Consider the following 19,970-nt stretch of genomic DNA (forward strand, 5'->3'; position numbering starts at 1 on the left):
ATTTTAAACAAGCAATTTAATACAGATATAAGTTTTAAACAATTTTAAAGAAACAATACTACAATCATCACAGCTGAGTATGAAGCTTGGTTGAGGTGGTGGAGTCAGAGAGTGGAAGAGGGTGGATTGTCCAGCTGCTCCTCTTGCTGAACTTTCTGAACTCGAAAAAATACATCTAGAGATTGTTGTTTTGCTTTCCTTTTTTTTCTTGGTAAATTTCTTTATAGCAAGTCATTAGATGACCGACTCCCCTAATCACTTTGGAGCTGCGTTCCCTGTCAGGTTCGTCATCACTCAGGATTTGCAAGCCAGCTCCAATCATTTGGAAAGCTTCAGAAAGACGTTTGGCAGTCAAATTTCGATGGGTTGGTGGTGGTTCTACTTCTTGGACCTCTTCTTCCATTTCTCTCGTCACCTCTAGTTGCATCAGATCTTCACTGGTTAGCTCTTCTCCATGTGACTGCAGAAGTTGTGTAACATGGGCTTCTTCCATGTCCTCAAAACCTGCTTTCTTGGCCAAGCCGAGGATATCTTTCTTCATAGCGGGGACAACATCTTTAAATCCTTTTAAGTCATTGACACATTCAGGCCACAACTTCCCCCACACACCACTCATGTATGCCTGAGTAACTTCAGCCCAGGACTCACCAATGTTATTGATGCACTTCAGAATGTTGTAGTCAGGCCAAAATTGCTGAATCGTAGGTTTGCCTTCCCCATCGGTGCCTCTGATGAGCTGGTCGAAAGTACGGCATAACTAATACGCCTTAAATGCAGTGATGGCTCCTTGGTCCATGGGTTGGATGAGTGATGTGATGTTAGGCGGCAGAAAGATAACTTTGACGTTTTCGCACAGGTCGTCCAGGTTGATTGGATGAGCCGGTGCATTATCAATAAGCAATACAATCTTGAAATCAAGATTTTCTTTGGCACAGTATTCCTTCCATGCAGGGAGAGCATAGAGAGTCAGCCATTTTGAAAAAATAGCTCCAGTTATCCATGCCTTCCTATTGGATCGCCAAAAGACTGGAAGGTGTTCCTTTGAAAATCCCTTGAGACCACGTGGTGTTTCAGATTGGTACACTGTCAGTGGTTTCATCTTCATGTCTCCGGCAGCATTATCACCTAGAAGCAAGGTTAGATGGTCTTTAGCTGCTGTAAATCCGGGCATCCTCTTCCAGTACAGGCCTGTTTCATCAACATTGAAGACTTGTTTAGGGGAACAGCCACCTTCCACAATTATTTTCTTGAGATAGTCGGGGAATTTTTTAGCTTCTGCAGTATCAGCACTAGCCGCCTCTCTGGACATCTTGATGTTATGCAGATGAAAGCGCCTCTTGAACCAATCAAACCATCCCCGACTTGCTGTGAAAGTCTCTGTCTGTGATCCTTCACCTTGGTCCCTCTTCAAATTATCATACAACCTTTTTGCCTTAGCTTGTATCACTAGCAAACTTAGAGGTATGTTCTGCTAGTTTTGGTCCTCTATCCACAGTGAGAGAAGACGCTCCATGTTTTCCAGCAAACTACTTCTTGATCGACTTATTGTAGTAGCACTAAGCAGTGTTACACACTGAGCACTAGCCCTGATCTTGTCGGCATTATTCAGAATTGTTCTCACAGTGGTCGGAGTAAGACCTAGAGCGATGCCAATGTCTACTGCACGCTCGCCTGCATTAAAATACTTTAAAATGTCTAATTTAGTACCCAAACTAATGGTTTTCCTGGTTTTCTTGCTGCTAGTGGTATTGCTACTGCTAGGTACTCCACTATCACTTGCTGGACGCTTTTGACTCATGATGCTGGGTGATGCTCCTTCGGACGCACGTGCGTGTGCTACTCTTCACTCCCTTCAGCCTGGAGTGGCCGGGGTCATGCAACATCAATCAACTATTGCAAGGGAAAGAATTTGGAAAACCCATGTCATTCTCCATGGTAATCTGCTCCCCTACTGGAAGCCCTCTGGGTTTAGGCAAGGATTAGTTATGAAGGTTCTTACTTTCTTGCAGGTTCTTACTTTCACGGGAGCCCTGCTGGAGAACCGAAGGCCTCTCTTCTAGGGTGCCCTGGAAAAATGGCCCTGCTGTATCTCCCCAGTAACCAGGCACTCAGCACCCGGGCAGCATTGCAGCCAGTGTAGTAAGAGGAGGAAAATAGCGTTTGCTGCAGGGCTGTGCCCCTCTCTGCTGTGTGCATACAGGGGCAGAGAGATGCACCTGACATTAAAGTGAATGGCAAAGCTCCTGTGCATTTCACAGACTTTCATGGGAGCAGGGCCAGGTTCTGTGCATCTTTACGCCGCTTCTCCCCCTTACTATAGCGAAGCAGGCGCTGGAACGCTATTCCTGTACCTTGCTTTGGGCGGGCTGCTGCCCCCTGTGTTCTTACCTCCCTCCAGCGAAGGGTGGGGAGCAGATAAAACATTATTTATTCTGTAGCAAGGCAGGGCCTCTGCTGTGCACCACCCACAGCTGCTTTGCAGGCAACTGGTGGCCTCGCAAGCGCTTGGTGTAGAGCCCTATTCCTGAGCAGGGCCATTGGGCCATAAAGCAACAGTAAATTGCTGCGGGTGGGGGGGGGAGGGGGCAGGGGGCAGGGGGAAGGGTGTAGTGTGCATGTGCTGTGTATTTATAAACATACTGTACATACATACAGTGCTATAGTTGGGAGGTGCCCCTGCCTTACCCCCACACAGGCCTAGCCCCCTGGCACTGCAGACAATGAGGCAAGCAAGGAAGCTGAAGGTGCTGTAGGCTAGGAGAAGCATGTTGCGCAGAAAAACATAATATATCCTAATCATCGACAAGGGGGTTAGGACCTGGTGCCTTTGCCTATCTCTGGGCTGCCTCTCTGCAGCCCCAGTAGCCTTTTGTAGGCCTTTAAATAGGCCTGCAGCCTGGGGTTTTGCTAGGCTGAAGCTCCCCAGCTCCCTCTGCCCTTCCCCAGCACTGCTCCACCCTAAGTACCCTTCTCAGCTCCCAGGCAGCCAGGTCCTTCTTTCTCAAAAAGCTAGAGAGAGATTGTCTCCCAGTCTCCGGCCCTCAGCCCTCTCATAGGGCCAGCCGTCGCCTGATTAGGGCATGGCCCCACCTGTGGCTGCTTCCCACAATCAGCCTAGCTTTTCCCCCAGCCTCTCCCAGGGCTGTGTTAAGCCCTTTAGGGCATGAGCGGGGTGACCACCACGCTACAGTGCTGCAAATTCTTAGGATGTGTAGGGGACAGCTTTCTGATTCAGAAAATTGAGGAAACGACTAGGAACTCATCCATTTTGGATCTGGTTTTGACCAACAGGGATGAATTAGTTGGGAACGTAAAGGTGGTTGGGAACTTGGGAAGAAGTGATTATTATCCTATAGATTTCAAGAGCCTATGGAAAGGAGGACGTGAGAACAACAAAACAAAGATACTGAACTTCTGAAAGGCTGATTTCAACCAACTCTCAGAAATAGTAGGCAAGGTCCCATGGAAAGACCAATTAGGAAAAAAAGGAGTCAAAAAGGGCTGGCAGTTCTCAAGAGATGTAATACTAGAGGCTCAACACCAAGCTATTCTGATACAGAGGAAAGATAAGAAGAGCCATAAGAGGCCAATATGGGTGCACAAGGACCTTTTAGCTATCTAAAAACCAAAAGGGACACATACAGGAAATGGAAGGAGGGCCACGTCACCCAAGGAAGTATACCTGGGAATAGCATGAGCGTACAGGGACAAAATCAGGAAAGCCAAGGCAAAGAATGAGTTACAGCTGGCAAAAAATGTTAAAGACCAATAGGAAGGAATTCTTCAAATATGTCAGACAAAAAAGATCAAGGACAGTGTGGGTCTGCTGCTCAATGGAGAAGGTGAGCTGGTAATGGAAGATGATAGGGAGGCAGAGCTGTTCAATGCCTACTTTGCTTCAGTCTTCTCACAAAAAATAACGTGTGACTGGATGACTGTGAAGTTACCATAGACAATAAAGGGGAAGGGATGTAGATCAGGATAAGTAAAGAACATGTCAGATCTTCTGATCAATTTGAATGGATTCAAATCAGCAGGGCCAGCCAGATACTATTCACCAGAGGATACTGAAGGAATTAGCTAAAGAAATCCCAGAGCCACTGGCAATAAACTCATGGATGACTGGAGAGATCCCGGAAGACTTGAGAAGGGTACCCATCTTTATAAAGGAGGAGCCAAGAAACTACAGACCAGTCAGTCTAACTTCAATACCTGGGAAGTTACTAAAGCAGTGTATAAAACATTCAATTTGTGAATATGTGGGGGATGAAGCGATAATCACTAGCAGCCAGCATGGATTTACCAAGAACAAATCATGCCAAACCAGCTTGATTTCCTTCTTTAACGGGATAACAGATTTGGTGGGTAATGGGAATATACCTGGACTTCAGCAAGGCTTTTGACAGTTCCACATGACATTCTGATAAGTAAGCTGAAGAAATGTGGGCTCGACAGAACTATCATTAAGTGGATACATAATTGGTTAAACAGCCACAAATAAAGAGTGACTATTAATGGAATGATGACGGATTAGAGGGAGGTCTCAAGTGGAGTTCCACAGAAATCAGTTCTGAATCCGGTGTTGTTTAACATCTTTATTAACCTGGATGTTGGTATAGAGAGCATATTCATCAAGTTTGCAGATGACACAAAGGTGGTGGTGGGGTTTCCCTCCCCCCACCCCAGTCTGGTAGGCGGAGAATGGGGGAGCCGCACTTTAACGATAAAAGGCTCATTTGGCCACCCCTGGGCGGGAGGTTTAAAAAAACATAAGGAAATACTACTTCACATTGTGCACTGTGTGGAAATCTTTGCCAGTAGATGTTGTGAAGGCCAAAATTATAACAGGGTTAAAAAAAGAATTAGATAAATTCATGGAGGATAAGTCCATCAATGGCTACTAACCAGATGGGCAAGGATACAACACCATGCTCTGAGTGTCCCTCACTGCTCTTTGGCAGAAACTATGAGTGGATGACAGAGGATGTATCATTTGATAATTACCTGTTCTGTTCATTCCCTCTAAAACATCTGGCATTGGCCACTGTTGGAAGACAGGGTGGACCATTGGTCTGACCCATTATGGCTGTTCTTATTTAAACCGGTGAAAATTACACTACACTGCCAATTACACATGGCTTAGAACTAGTTTACACTGGACTTATACCTCACACTGCTGTTTGTCACCATTGTTCTTAATCAAAAACATGCAACTACATACTGTAGGCTACATTTGGTCTAATATCTTTATCAGCTATATGGAAATTATCCAGTGAATTGCTTCGCTGATATAAGTAAGTCTCCAAACCATGCTTCTCCAATTGTTTTGCGGCTTAACATGAACCACCATAATGTGTGATCAATAAGAAGTAAGGTTAAGATTTTGTCACAGTTATTTTTTACTATAAATAACCAACAGGCTTCTGTGAATTTTTGCTTATTGCCTGTGACCTGTTGGTGACTTTTACTAAAAATAATGAGGGGGAGTCCTGTGGCGGCTGGGAACTCTGTGTGCCCCCACAACCCATGGCTGCTGGAACTCCGGGGCCAGTGGCTGAAAGCTCCAGGACCCGCCTCTGCCCGTGGGTTTTGCCTGTGCAATTGATAAGCATGTATGTTTGCTAGAGCTATTTAGTTTAAAAATGTGTCCCCTACTATTAGCATAGGACATGCAGAATTTTGCACACAGCTCCTGTTGCTATTAGAGTCACACCCCTAATACAGGGTTTTTCCAAAATAATCCTGGGTCTTTTTCTTACAGGAACTAAAAAAAAAGAAAAGAAAACTGAAGTTGGCCCGTGGTTAGTTAAATTGCATTTGGCGGATAATGGCATAGATGGAAGAGGAAAGGGAGGAGAAAAAATGGTCTTGGAGTTCACTCAGTTTTTAACTTAGTAAGTTATAAGTAAGAGAGGTGGGGGTGCCTTTTTTTCTTTTACTAGATTCAGAAATGTATGTTTGGAGAATGTCTGTCTGTTTTTTGATCCAAAATGAGTACTAGTAACTATTGGCTTTGGCCCTCAAATATTCTGCATGCCACATCTCTGAAGTGTGTCCGTAGAGTATAGTGTGAGTGCTCTGACTCTATTTGGAAGGATCTTAGAAATACATACATCTAAGCTCTCCCCAGATTCAGTTTTGCTATCAAAGCTCCTAGAGTATTTCACCTCAACCGGATGATGTTTCAGTTTTGATTAAGAGGTGAAAAAAGACAGAGATGTTTATTCTGTAAAATACCATGTTGACTGGATACTAACTCTTCAGTCTCTGCTCCCTAGCTCTCAAAGATTTTTGGCCATTTGAGAGACAGGCATGTCAACTTCACTCTAAGACGAACTGCCAGTGTCCTAGTGCCCCCCAATATGTTCTGTTTCTTTCCCCTTCTGACTGCTATCAGCATTTAAAAAATAACTTGAAGAAAATGATTACACAGGTTTCAAGTTGGACCTCATTAAAATCAACTAAAAATAGATATAAAGGGCAGAACAGGGGGAGGAGACACAGAGCTCCTTTCTACCACCCTCACATGCAAAAGACATGATTGCATTCTTGGACTGGGGAACCAGATGCCACATGGAAAACCTTCCCACAGGGTACTGCTTTCCAGTTTGAAAAAGGCCTTCTTGACTGTCATATAGGCTAGATCATCCACTGAGGCCCCCCCTAGATAAACAGTGGGGTAGAGTAGCACTGAACTGGTGGAAGTCACTGGCTAAGCACTAGAACCAGTTTGTTGAAATGCTCAATCAGCTTTTTACAGCAGTAGCCGCTTCTGCAGGTACAGAGGATATTTTCTTCATTTCAGTTTATTCAACTACTTCAGTTCAATGACTATTTTATTCAAAGTTAAGAAACCTATTGGGAGTTGAAAAAGCAGGAAAGCTTGTTTTCCAGTCTGTGAATACAAACTAAGTGTGAGAGGATGAGATCTCGTTCTAAAATCTTGAAGGACACAGTGACCAAAAATAAACTAAAGCCACTTCCTTTGCTTAATAAATCAGTAAGTTTTCAGTGTAGAACAGATTTTGATAACCTTTTTTCTCTTTCTTATTCATTTAACTTAATGTAAAAAAATTAAAACAGTTTTGTGCACTTTTCATTGAATTCCAATTTTTGTCCAAATACAACTTGACACAAATCACAAGTAAACAATTAATTATTATCTAGTAAATAATAAAGGCATCATTCACCATTTTCTAATGTAATAAAAATTAAGAATCTGAATAAATGTATCTTATACCATATAACTGCTGAAATGAATGGGTTATACATATAGCATATCCTGCTGGTTAGCAAAAAAAAGTACCAAACTTAGTGTAAAGGCTATTTCAGTAGCAAATCAACATGTTTTAATGGTTTCCAACCAATTGAAATCAACCTTTCTTTAGGAAAATAACTAAAACGTACAAATGCAAAACATGATTAAACTTGATTATTTAAATCAAGGTTTCCTGCTTGCTGATTTAAATTGCTTTGATTTAAATCAATCCAGCTTGCCACCTCCCCATGTTCCTTCTCCCTCAGCTTTGGAGCAGTCAAAAAACCACTCGCCAGACTTGGGGGAGTCAGGGAGGAGAAGGTTAGGTTGGTGGATTTATCTAGTACAGATTCACTGGTTACCACCCTATATCTTTGTCAATCCACCATGTCATCCCCAAACTCTCCATCTGCTCCTATCAGCAGATAGAGATCCTGTGGAGCAGTGTTCTGCAGTACATAGGAAATACAGATCTGCGAAGTCTCTGCATTGTGGCTCCCGTTGCACAGTAGAACTGTACTTGTTCTGAATTCAGAGCCTCCTGGGGTCCTTTATTAGACCAGAAGTTTTGGCCCAAGGAAATTAAAGACCAAGATCATAGATTTAAATAATATTAGAGATCTAACTTTCTCCCACAGAGATGCATGTTCTACACTCCGATGCAGATATACAACTGCCAGTGCAGTGGGAGACACATATACATATCTAAGGGTCATATCTGGCTCAGTGGCGTGAATCTGATGTTGATTGTCAGCCTTAACTCAAGATTGACCATTCAGCTTTTTACACAAGGATAACTTTTAATTTAAAAAACAAATGATAAACTAATACTCTGTATTAATATTATTAGCTAAATGTAGACCAGGTGAGAAGAAAACAGCAACCAAAATTCAGGAAATAATAAAATATATGTTATCAACATCTGTTGTCCTAATTAAATATTAGAAACAGCTCTTCTACAGTCCAAAGCAAAGTGCATGAATCAGAGAAATCTGGGGGGGGGGGGGGGGAGAGATTATACAAGAAGCAGGAGAAAATTTGGAAGACTTCATAATGCTTTTACAATAAATAACAAAGATCCAACTGCTGCCCTCCTTACTAATGCAAACAGTAATACTCATGTGAGTCGGGCAAGCAAGATGTGACCCTAAGGTTGTAATAGCTTTAAATGAAAAAAAGTGATTAATCGGCTGTGGAATCCACTTTTAATTTTTATTGTAATATATAAGAAATTCTACCACTGTTGTGCCCAGAATTGTTAATATCAGTACAGCTGCCCAAATACCAAATTGATTAAGCAGTTTCAAAGTCCCATTAAAAATTTTAATTTACTAATGGAATTTTATCAATATTTATGTTCCTGGGACAGCTAAAGAACAATAATAATAATGAATATCAGCTTTAACTTTATTCCAGCACCCTCTTGGTTCTGAGCAAGTAGAAGAGGATAGGATAAATTTTACTGGGTGAAATTATATAGACTGTGTTATGCAGGTCAAGATGGTCATAATGGTCTCTTCTGGTCTTAAAAACGATAAATTTTTGTTACAATCAATTTTTTAAAGCCAAGTTATAACTTTCCGAAATAGAAATTTATTGTGAAAACGCTGGTAGGTCTTTATTTACAGCTACACGAACAGCACTGGCCATTATAATGCATTAATTTTCTCCCCTGAAATAATACACCTGTACCCCGATATAACGCAGTTGTGGGGAGCTAAAAATCCCTACCGCGTTATAGGTGAAACGCTGTTATATCAGGGTAGTGGCGGCAGGACTCCAGCGGTGATTTAAAGAGCTCTGGGCTCCAGATGCTGCAGGGAGCCTGGGCCTTTTAAATCACCGGCAGAGCCCCGCTGCCACATCCCCGAAGTAGCAGCAGCAGTGCTCCAGTGGTGATTTAAAGGGCCCAGGACTCCCCGCAGCAGCCAGAGCCCCGGACCCTTTAAAGCGCCACCAGAGCCCCACTGCTACCGTGCTATATGCGAACCCGTATTATATCGGGTCGCGTTATAGCGGGGTAGAGGTGTATTATGGAACTGACATCTCACATGCTTTGAACTCAATGGGAATCCAATATGTGGAATCAGGCAGTGTTACTGTGTTTATTACTGAGGATTTCTATTCAAATTATTAGCTGAAAAAGAATCGTAGTGAATAAATGCACACATTTTCTAAAAGGAAACCTATAAGAGGAGCCATGTACTCATTTGGGGGCTGATCCAAAGCCCGCTGAAATCAATGAGAGTAATGGTTTTGGATCAGGTCACTAGACAGAAGAATGATCAAAGAATGATGGCTTTTGTTTCAGTTGTTTAACATTAGATCTTTGGCATTAATTACATTCCACATTAAAATACTTGTATTTTATTTACCAATGTATAACATTGTTTTTTACTTACAGCAGATTTCAGGTTTTTTGTTGTTCTTAAATGCAGCCTAATCAAACATTCTGAACACTTGATAGAACTTGATCTAGATGGCAACGCTATAGGAGAACTTTGTGCAACAGACATCCTGGAAGCTCTTAAGGAGAGAAAAAAAGGTGGAGTGTCTCCAACTTCAGTCCATAAGCTTTAAACATTATTTTACTTTTTATTTAGGTGTTCATCAGGGTGTTTATACAAAGGATATGAGGAATGTTATGTGTAAGTTAAATTTCTATACAAATTCACTACTATTTAAAATACAATACAACCTTGAGTATCTTAGAGAATTTTCAGTGTAACAGATGTCAGGGGAAAGGACCCTGTTATGAAAAATTGAGCTTTGTGTACTTATATTTGGGTGAATGCAAGGTAAAAGTCAGAAAAAGGATTCAAATCCTGAAAATGGCTATGTATTTTCTCTCTCTCTCTCATCTATATATAGATAGATAGATATAGAGAGAGACTTGTTCTAATTTATACTTTAGTGATCCTGTAATAACCATATCATATGTATTAATTATCTTTTATAGAAACGTCAGCAGCCATTTTCAACTGCTGTATCTACCTCCTTTCTAACCCTCCCCAGTGCTGCATAACTCCTAAGAGTTCCTTGCTGTTGCACCTCATTTTTCCCATTCCCTAACCAATCGTGAACTTTCACACACGCTCCAGATCCCTCCCCAGCCCTGGTGGCTGTTTTTCCCATCTGCTCCTTCCCATTTGCTGGCTCTCCCACATCCCATGAAATTGTGATTTAGTACTTGGCAAAGTCAAAAAAGTGCTATTCTGTCTATAGTTCAAATATTTTTGCTCTCGAGAATTACTGGCAGTCATTTGTCAATCAGAAGAGAACTGAAAACTTCAGGAGCTTTTCAAATCAGACAGATGTGATGTTCTGTGTGAGAGGAAAATATTTGGAGCAAGAAATGCTGTTCTGCTGGCAGGTCAATAGAAAACAGTGAAGAAAAATAGAAATCACAGTGGAATTCCATTGTGGGGAACACTTCATTATTACATCAGTGAATATTTCTGTGAGGTAGAGAAGGTTGAAAAAAAAGTATATTTAGTTTTTGATAGTTGAAAATAGGAAAATATGTTCTTCATTGTCTCAACAGACAAGATGCCAGGCTTAAATATTAAGGTTACACCACAGATTTCCTCAAATACTTTCAAGTCAATTTTCAAGAACAGCAAGAAGCTCAAATCAACTAAAAAGAGAATGAAAAAGGTATGTACTTGCTGCTTTTCCAGCATTTACATTAATAGAAAAGCTTCACCATGATTCTTGTTCTTAATGAAAAAAATCACATAAATAGATTCAGATCTGGAGGTTTTACTTCACTTAAGGCTTGTCTACACTTAAAAGGCTGCAATGGCCTCCTGTCAGCGTAGGTAGCATCTTCACTGAAGCGCTACAGTAGTGCAGCTGTATCAGTACAGTTGAGCTGCGGCAGTCTTTTAAGTGAAGAAAAGCCCTAACTTCTGCCCACAACTCCATGTTCTATTCACAATTCCGCAAGAACTGGATGTTTCTGCTAAAATGATCAGCAGAGAAATAATTAGGTGCTGATAGGGTTACCATATTCAAACATTTAAAAAAGAGGACACTCCACGGGGCCCTGGTCCCGCCCCCGGCCCTGCCCCAACTCCGCCCCTTCCCTGCCCCAGCCCCGCCCCAACCCCACCCCTTCTCCACCCCCATTCTAACCCCTTTCCCAAAGTCCTTGCCCCAACTCTGCCCCCTCCTCTGAGCACCCCGTGTTCCCCCTCCTCCCTCCTGCTCTGATCTTGGTTGGGGGTCGCTAAGTGCTTCCCTGCTCCCCACTCGCCCTGCAGCCTCTATGCCCTTGCCTGCCCTGCTCCTCCTCACCCTGCAGTCTCTGCACCCCCCTGCCCCCTCTGTGCCCCCTGCTCCCCACTCACCCTGCAGCCTCTGCGCCCCCTGCCTGCCCTGCCCCTGCAGCCTCTGTGCCCCCTGCTCCCCACTCGCCCTGCAGCCTCTGTGCCCCCTGCTCCCCACTCGCCCTGCAGCCTCTGCACCCCCCCGCTCCTGCAGCCTCTGTGCCCCCTGCTCCCCACTCGCCCTGCAGCCTCTGCACCCCCCCGCTCCTGCAGCCTCTGTGCCCCCTGCTCCCCACTCGCCCTGCAGCCTCTGCACCCCCGCCCCTGCAGCCTCTGTGCCTCCTGCTCCCCACTCGCCCTGCAGCTTCTGTGCCCCCTGTCTGCCCTGCCCCTGCAGCCTCTGCGTCCCCCCTGCCCCTGCAGCATCTGTGCCCCCTGCTTCCCACTCGCCCTGCAGCCCCTGCACCCCTTGCTCACCCGGCAGAGGGAGAAATGCAGGCTCCACGTGGAATCAAACACTGCTGGCTGCTCTGTGGGGGAGGAGGAAGTGGGGGAGGGGGAGGGACTCTGGCTGCTAGAGGCCCTAATGGCTGCGAGTGGCTTTCAATCAGGCCAGGCGTCCAATCAGCTGCGCCGCACTCCGCAGGAGGGGAAGGGGGAAATCCCGGACATTTCTTCTTGATTAGAAATCCCCCCCGGACGGCCATTTAACACTGAAAAAGCCGGACATGTCCGGGGAAACCCAGACGGATGGTAACCCTAGGTGCTGATATTTAAATTGTTATTGTTAGGATTCAGAATCAACACCTCAGTCAGAAACAAGTGCAGTTCACATCCTCAGAGCTATTGCTCTCCTTCATGATTTTGCCTGAAAGTCCCACTATAGTAGTTGTTTGCCTAGTCACATGACTCCTACGGACGGGCCCTGTGCAAGCTGCATATTTGGAGCACAAGAGCTATTGTTAGTAAGTAATCCTTTATCGCAATGCCTGCTGTTCTCTCCCACGCAGTGGAGGTGGTTCCCTCCTACCCACCACCACATGCACTGCACAAATCTTCCTACCCTGGCAGGGCCGGCTCCAGGCACCAGCCCTCCAAGCATGTGCTTGGGGCGGCACCTGGAGGGGGGCAGCGCTCACCCACGGAGAGCGGGGCCGCCCTCCCCCGGCGCTCCGGCTGGACGGGGAGAGCGGGGCCACGGCCGGGCTCGCCGCCCTCCTCCCGGCGCTCCGGCTGGACGGGGAGAGCGGGGCCGCAGCCGGGCTCGCCGCCCTCCTCCCGGTGCTCCAGCCGGTTGGGGAGAGCGGGGCCCAGGCTGGGCTCGCCGCCCTCCCCGCGGCACTCCAGCCGGCCGTGGAGAGCGGGTCCGCGGCCGGGCTCGGCACCCTCCCCTGCCGCGCTTCCCACTGGGGGGGCGGCGGGAGGCTTTTTTGCCTGGGGCTGCAAAAAAGCCAGAGCCGGCCCTGTATCCTGGGTCTTAATTGACCCAGAGAGCTGTGTAAATTGAGGGCTAGATATGGAGCCCTAAACTAAGAGAGGGAAAATGTTACAGTAGTCCAGCTGCCTACAAATCACCTAGAAGATACTTGGTGTGGGCTATTCTCTTGTTTGAATTCCTCTCTGTAAGGCTTGGTCTACACTACCCCCCCTAATTCGAACTAAGGTACGCAACTTCAGCTACGTGAATAACGTAGCTGAAGTCGAAGTACCTTAGTTCGAACTTACCTTGGTCCACACGCGGCAGGCAGGCTCCCCCGTCGACTCCGCGGTACTCCTCTCGCCGAGCTGGAGTACCGCAGTCGACGGCGAGCACTTCCGGGTTCGACTTATCGCATCCAGACTAGACGCGATAAGTCGAACCCAGAACTTCGATTTCCAGCCGTCGAACTAGCTGGTAAGTGTAGCCAAGGCCTAAGGGTCCTTGCCTTGAGAAACTGGACCACATAGTGGGAGCACTATGAAAAGGAATGCCATGGAAAAGGAACAATGCTGGAGGAAAAGAGTAAATCCACTCAACTATATAGTTGAACTAGTTCTGTTTCTGACATGAAAAATGTAGAGCCAAAATTTAATGCCCAGATTACAAAGACATGTCATGCTCCAAATTCAGGTTTTATTTAAAAAAAAAATTCACATATCATAACCGTAATAGAAATGGTTATTTTTTTTCAATAAAATCAGTTTTTGTTGGGATTTAAATATATTCCACTGTTTGCAGTCCAAATATTGCAGCACTGTGCCAGTGCATGAGAACCAGAAAGAGCCTAGATAATTTTTATTTGCATTGTCTAAGCAGAGTGAAATTCAAGTAGTCAACTGTAATAAGGCTTGTCTACACTTGGAAATTTACTGAAATAGCTATCCTGAATAATTCTTCAGGAATAATTATTTCAATACAATGTCCCAGGTGGACGCTCTGATTCCAGAATAAGAATGCCTTTTTCTAATTTAACTCTAGAAATAGTTTGGTTTAGAATAATTTAATTATTCTGGGATAGCTGTTCCAGTAAATTTCCAATTCTTGACAAGCTCTGATGGATGATTTAGTTGGGGACTGGTCCTGCTTTGAGCAGGGGGTTGGACTAGATGACCTCCTGAGGTCCCTTCCAACCCTGATATTCTATGATTCTATGATTCTTGGCCCTGCTCCTGCATTCCACTGATGCAGGGACCCACTGAAATCAATGGAGATCTTCATGACTCAGGAACATGTCCACATGGATCTAAATACAAGACCAGTGTCTAAATGGTAGCAAGTAAAACTAAATGATTAAATTTAAAATAATTTTAAAAGTCAAAGTGCTATTAAAGAAACTTAATTTTTAAAAAATCATTTTGAACCTGATAGTGTCTTATTAAAGTTTGTTTTAAAACAATTTGAGGAAAAAAGGCATCATACTTTGAAAATAAAAATACAGAAACTGCTAACTGTTGTCCCTTTCTCATTAACATTTTTAGGGCCTACTTCAAACACTTCAGGCACATAAGTAGTGCCATTGAAGTCAACAGGACTACTTGTGTGCTACTTATGTGTATATGCATAACCATTTTCAAGATCGAGACCTCAGCATAACTTATTTCAGATACACCAATTATGTATTCATTTGGAGTAAGATTGTGACATCCTATACCTTGGGATGGGGCGGGTGTCCTGGAACCCCCATATTCCCATGATCTTACATATAAAGCATGCCTTGTAAGGTATCAGGGGAAAGGTTATGATCTGCTGAAAGTCATTTCTCTATCTATATATGTATATCATTAATGCATCTGAAGTTATGAGAATTATGTTGTATGGTGGTCACTAAAACATGCTGTAAGTTGGGGAATCAGTCAGATATTATTACTTCCCAGAGGCAACAGCAAGGAAAGTAGCCAACACCCGGGCAGGGTGTCAATCAATCCATCAACAATCATTGTCCATCAAGGGACCTACAATGCAATGACTCAACTGCATGAGGCCACCCCAGGGGAATTGCTCAACCTTGCCTGGAGACTCAGCAATGCACCCAGACGTGCCTGGACTTGTGTTTTCCAAGCACAAGGACTGAAGATATACAACCAAACACAGGGGGCCCATGCTGGGCCTTTCTCCTTCACCTACCTGCAAGCAACAAGGACACGCTGAAGACTCCAACTGAGGGGACTGGCCCAGATTTCAAGGATGAAATCTGTGTACTATGAACTGTAATATCCAGGTGGGTGAGAAAAACTGCTTAATCTAGATGTTGCCCAGTCTAATAGGGTTGAGAGTTTAGACTGCATGGTTATATTTTATTTTATTTTAGTAACCAACTCTGACTTTTTGCCTATCACTTAAAATCTATTTTTGTAGTCAATAAATTTGTTTAACTGTTTATCTTTACCAGTGAGTTTGTATGAAGTATGTGGCAAAACTGATCAGGTTTGCAAAGGCTGGTGTATATCCACTTTCCATTGATGAAGTGGTGAACCAATTAATAAATTTGCACTGCTCATCTTGAGCAGTGTAAGACGGTATATTCCTGAGGTACAGTGCTGGGAGCTGGGGGGATCTGACTGGTGCCTTTCCCTGTGTGATTGAGTGGCTCTGAGAGTATTCATGCAGTATAGCTGGGTGTGGGGCATAGGCACTGACTTCCCCTCCGCCCCATGGGTGCTTGACACACCCCCACTGCAGCCGCCCTGCACCACCCTCGCCTCGCCCCAATTCCACCTCCTTCCCCCAAGTCCCCGCCTCTTTACCGCCTCCTCCCCCAAGTGCGCCACGTCCCCACTCCTCCCCATCCCTCCTGGAAAGTCCTAAGTACCGCCAAAGAGCTTCTTAGGCGGCAGGCAGGAAGCGCTGGGAGGGGGAGGAGCAGGGACGTGACATGCTCGGGGGAGGAGGAAGAGTGGGTGGGGGCAGTGGGAGGTTGGTGCCGGTGGGTGCAGAGCACCCGCTAATTTTTCCCCGTGGGTGCTCCATCCCCGCAGCAGCTACGGAGTCGGCGCCTATGGTGTGGGGCTCCACATGTGGTTGTGCTGAGTGATCTGAGCACCAGGAGGGGTTTGCGCTGGTCACTAGCAAGGCATTGTGAGAGACAGCCCAGTTTGTTGTTGTTGTTTAAGACAAGGAACTGATTGGTAAGCCTGCAGGTTCCTGCAGCCAGGACTATGTACACAGAAGTTTTGTATTCCAGCAGACTATTTTTAACATGGTTCCAGGCTGGATAAAAATCAATGTTTTTTAAAAAAAATCAATCAATCAATCAATCAATCAGATATTTTTTGATAAAATGCTTTTTGCGGAAAAACCTAAAGCTAGTTTTAATTAAGATACATTATAGCTCAAAGATATCTCATCATAGAATAGGGATTATAAATTCTAAAGGTATAGTATGAGACAATCTATTCATGAATGTTTAAGAAAAGTTTTGTAAATGAGTTCCAATAGTTCATGGATTAGAGACCCAATCCAGGGGCTTCTATATAGATTTTTTTAGGTTCATCTTTCTATCTACCCAATGGGGCTCAGTGCTCAGTCTAGAAGATACCATCAGAGATGCTTAGTTTTGCAGTTCTCAAACTGTGGATTTGTGTCTCCAGAGGTAACATGCCTGTTAACAGCAAAAATGTTTTAAAATAAATAAATAGTATATAGAGGTGAGAAATAACATGATCTGTGGTTCCTGGTCGGGGGTTCCTGTTCCTGTGTGGTCCAGTCCAACATCGTTGAGTTCCTGCACAAGACTGAGTAAAGTAGATTACTTTACTTTATGTTATTCGTAACCCACATTGTTCTCGTTTTGGGTCCAGGCTTAAGGCCTATTGGGTGTTAAACCTCGGAATGCTTTTTAATAAATCTTAGTTGTTTGTTTTAAACATTTAACTGTGAGTAGTGGTTGTTCTTGGGTGATTGCCATAGTGGATAGATGCTAATTTAAGTGACAAACCTGTAAGGGAAGGAGTCCTTAATAAATCTTCTACAGACAGAAAAATTCCTGTAACAGGCCCCCTGAAGAATGGAATTGGGATACTGGCACCCCAACAAGTTTGTAACAAACCTTAAAAACAAACAAACAAAAAACCCTTCCCACTATACCCACTGAATCCCTTTTTTCATTGTTGGACTGTTGAGAACTGTGAATATTTTGACAACTGCAACAACAGTGGAGTTTACAAGTGTCGGGGGCTGGCTCAGACATATCCTCATATGGATATCAAGGCTGGCCCAAGGTCAGTCAGAGCTCCAATAAACATCTGGTGACAAGGAGAATCTAACATCTTATTTATTGGAGGGAGAGGAAAAAATGGTCAAGGGATTGGGGTTATTATTAAATGAGCGGGAGTGAGGGGAGTGTTAACCCATTCACTGTGTTGGGCAGAAACTCCATTGCTAGAACCAGTGGAAATATCTCTGCTTGAGGGTGACCTTATCCTCTTTATGTGGAAATAATACCTAACCCCCCACCCCCTTTTGTGAGCAGCTTTTGAGGGTGACAAGGAGCTCAACTCACTTTCCTCTCCCACAGCTCCCACTTGGCTAGTATGGGGAGAGATTCCCCTCCTGTTTCAAGCTACTTTAACCACTGCCTGAAATGACAAGCGTTAGTGCCCGGACAGCACAGCGATGGGCGCAGTATAAATCCCCAGACAAACCCCAGCCGCCTGCCCAAGAGCATTAAAAACAGCCCTCCCCCAGGCTGGGCTCCCCATAGCAGTGATGTTCCAGGGAATCTGGGCTGCCTTGCACCCAGTCCAAGGAGCCTGGAAGTGACGGGGGCCCCTTGCCAGAGACGGATTTACAGTGAAACACAGACTGCCCTGGCACGGGGCCCCCCAACAGGGGCTCCAGGGCCAGGCAGCTGCGGGGGCAGAAGCTTGGTTCTGCCGGATCCTGGGGCTCCCGCTGCAAGCTCCGCCCCCACCAGCAACCAGCTCCCCCCTCCCCCGTCTCCTCCCCCGAGCGTGCTGCATTCCCGCCCCTCCCTCTCCTTCCCCCTCCCAGCACTTCCCCCGCCACCAAACAGCTGTTTGCTGGCGCTCAGGCCCCTCCAGGAGGGAGGGGGAGGAGTGGGGCCGCAGCGCACTCGGGGGAGGAGGTGGAGAAGAGGTGGGGGCGGGGCCTTGGGAAAGGGGGTGGAATTGGGGCAGGGCGGAGCAAAGGCAGGGGCTCCGCATTCCTCCTACACATAACCCCCTCAGCCCACGCCCTCCAGCCCCGTCCTGACTCCTGCACCCCCCTCACACACACCCTGCCTTCCCTGAATCCTGCACCCCCACCTCACCAAGCACCAAATGAGAGTTCCTGCACACACACCCCACGTTCCTATCTGCACTCCTTGCACCAAATTGGACTGCCCCAGATAAGCATTCCACACCCTAACCCTGAGCCCCATCCTGCATCCTAACTCCTGGCCAGAGCCTGCCTCTGTAGGCTACCATGTGGTGACTGACCATGGCCTATGGTGCCATAGATGTGGTGGTGGGTCCTAATAGGTGATCCTCCTTAACTAGCCAACCCCAACCCGCTCCTGCACCCTAACTCCTTCCAGGACCCTGCATCCCCAGCCCTGACTCCTCCACCCCCTCACACGCCCCCAGTCCCCCCTGACTCCTGCACCCCCTCACACGCCCCCAGCCACCTGCCCTCCCTGACTCCTGCAACCCCCCCACACCCCCAGCCCACCCTGACTCCTGTACACACACCCCACAAGCACCCGTCATACCAAACAGGAACTGCCCCATGTAAGCGCTCCACACCCCAATCCCCTGCCCCAGCCCTGAGACCCCTCCCACACCCTAACTCCTGGCTAGACCCTACACCCCAATCCCCAGCCTGCTCCTGCACCCTGACTTCCTCCCAGACCCTGCACCCCCAGCCCTGAGCCCCCTCCTGCCCCCTAAATCCTGGCCAGATCCCGCACCCCAACATTTTTGTACGTTATGTTTTATAAAGTGCTCTTATCCAAGGCACTGTACAATAATTAGCTAACGATACAAACAATATTTGGAAAGATTATTAAGTGGTCGGCTGAGACCCTCAGCAATGTTCACATGGTCGCTGGAAAAATAAGTTAGACTACAAAAACAAGCAAGGTACATCACTTTATTTTCATTTACTTCTTATTACTTATAATATAGGGTTACCATAAATCTGGATTTTCCCGGACATGTCTGGCTTTTTGGTCCGGCATTCTGCGAGCTGCAGGCGGATTCCCCTGCGGCGGCTGCTGCTGCTCCCCCCAGACCCATCAGCTCTGTGCAGCTGAAGAGCAGAGCTGCCTGAGCGCTACCGGCTTCACGGTTTGTCGGGCAGCCCCCAGACCTCCAGACCCTGCGCCCCCAGCCGGGCGCTTCCCCAGCGCAGCCGAAGCCCAGGAGGGGAAGCGCCCGGCTGGGGGCGCAGGGTCTGGAGGTCTAGGGGCTGCCCGGCAAACCGTGAAGCCGATAGCGCTCAGGCAGCTGTTTCGCGTGGCTGGGAGGGAGGAGGGGGAATGTGGGGTACTCAGGGGAGGGGGTGGAGTTGGGGCAGGGACAGGGATGGGGAAGGGGCGGGGCCAGGACCCCCTGGAGTGTCCTTTTTTTTGATGTTTAAATATGGTAACCCTATATAATATAGGAGGAGGATGAAGGAAAAAAAGAATGAAAATGGGGAGGGGGAGATAAGAGAGAATATTCTTTTTTCTTGCCTGGGTCCCAATGAGGGGTCCCAAAAATGAAGCTGAGCACAGGGCACCACTAACTCTAAATCCGCCACTGCCCCTCGCCCTTCCCACAGCATCAGCACAAGCTACAGTCAGGAGCCCTGTTTCCGTGGCGGGGGCGGCCGAGAGGGGCCCCGAGCGTTCCGCAGAGCCTGCGGCTGGTCCCCCACCTCTGCTCCCGGAGGGTGGGGCTAGGGGTCGGGTCCCCCGCCCTGCTGGCTGGGCCGGGCGGGTGGCGTCGCTCCCGACACTGGGTGGCGCTGCAGCCCCGCT

General features: G+C 46.4%; 1 protein-coding gene across 1 annotated transcript in view; it reads left to right on the forward strand.

Annotated features, from left to right (window-relative positions):
• The window catches only part of LOC128842803 (uncharacterized), a 38,400-nt gene extending 23,431 nt beyond the window's left edge, over nt 1–14,969 (forward strand). The window contains exons 9-12 of the mRNA XM_054038993.1: nt 5,762–5,894; nt 9,697–9,803; nt 10,803–10,915; nt 14,488–14,969. Coding sequence (XP_053894968.1) covers nt 5,762–5,894; nt 9,697–9,803; nt 10,803–10,915; nt 14,488–14,520 — 386 coding nt within the window. The 3' untranslated portion in view covers nt 14,521–14,969. The remainder of the gene's footprint in view (nt 1–5,761; nt 5,895–9,696; nt 9,804–10,802; nt 10,916–14,487) is intronic.
• The last annotated feature ends 5,001 nt before the right edge of the window (nt 14,970–19,970 follow it).

Source organism: Malaclemys terrapin, chromosome 9 (genome assembly GCF_027887155.1).
Source record: "Malaclemys terrapin pileata isolate rMalTer1 chromosome 9, rMalTer1.hap1, whole genome shotgun sequence".
In the NCBI taxonomy this organism is placed as follows: Eukaryota; Metazoa; Chordata; order Testudines; family Emydidae; genus Malaclemys; species Malaclemys terrapin.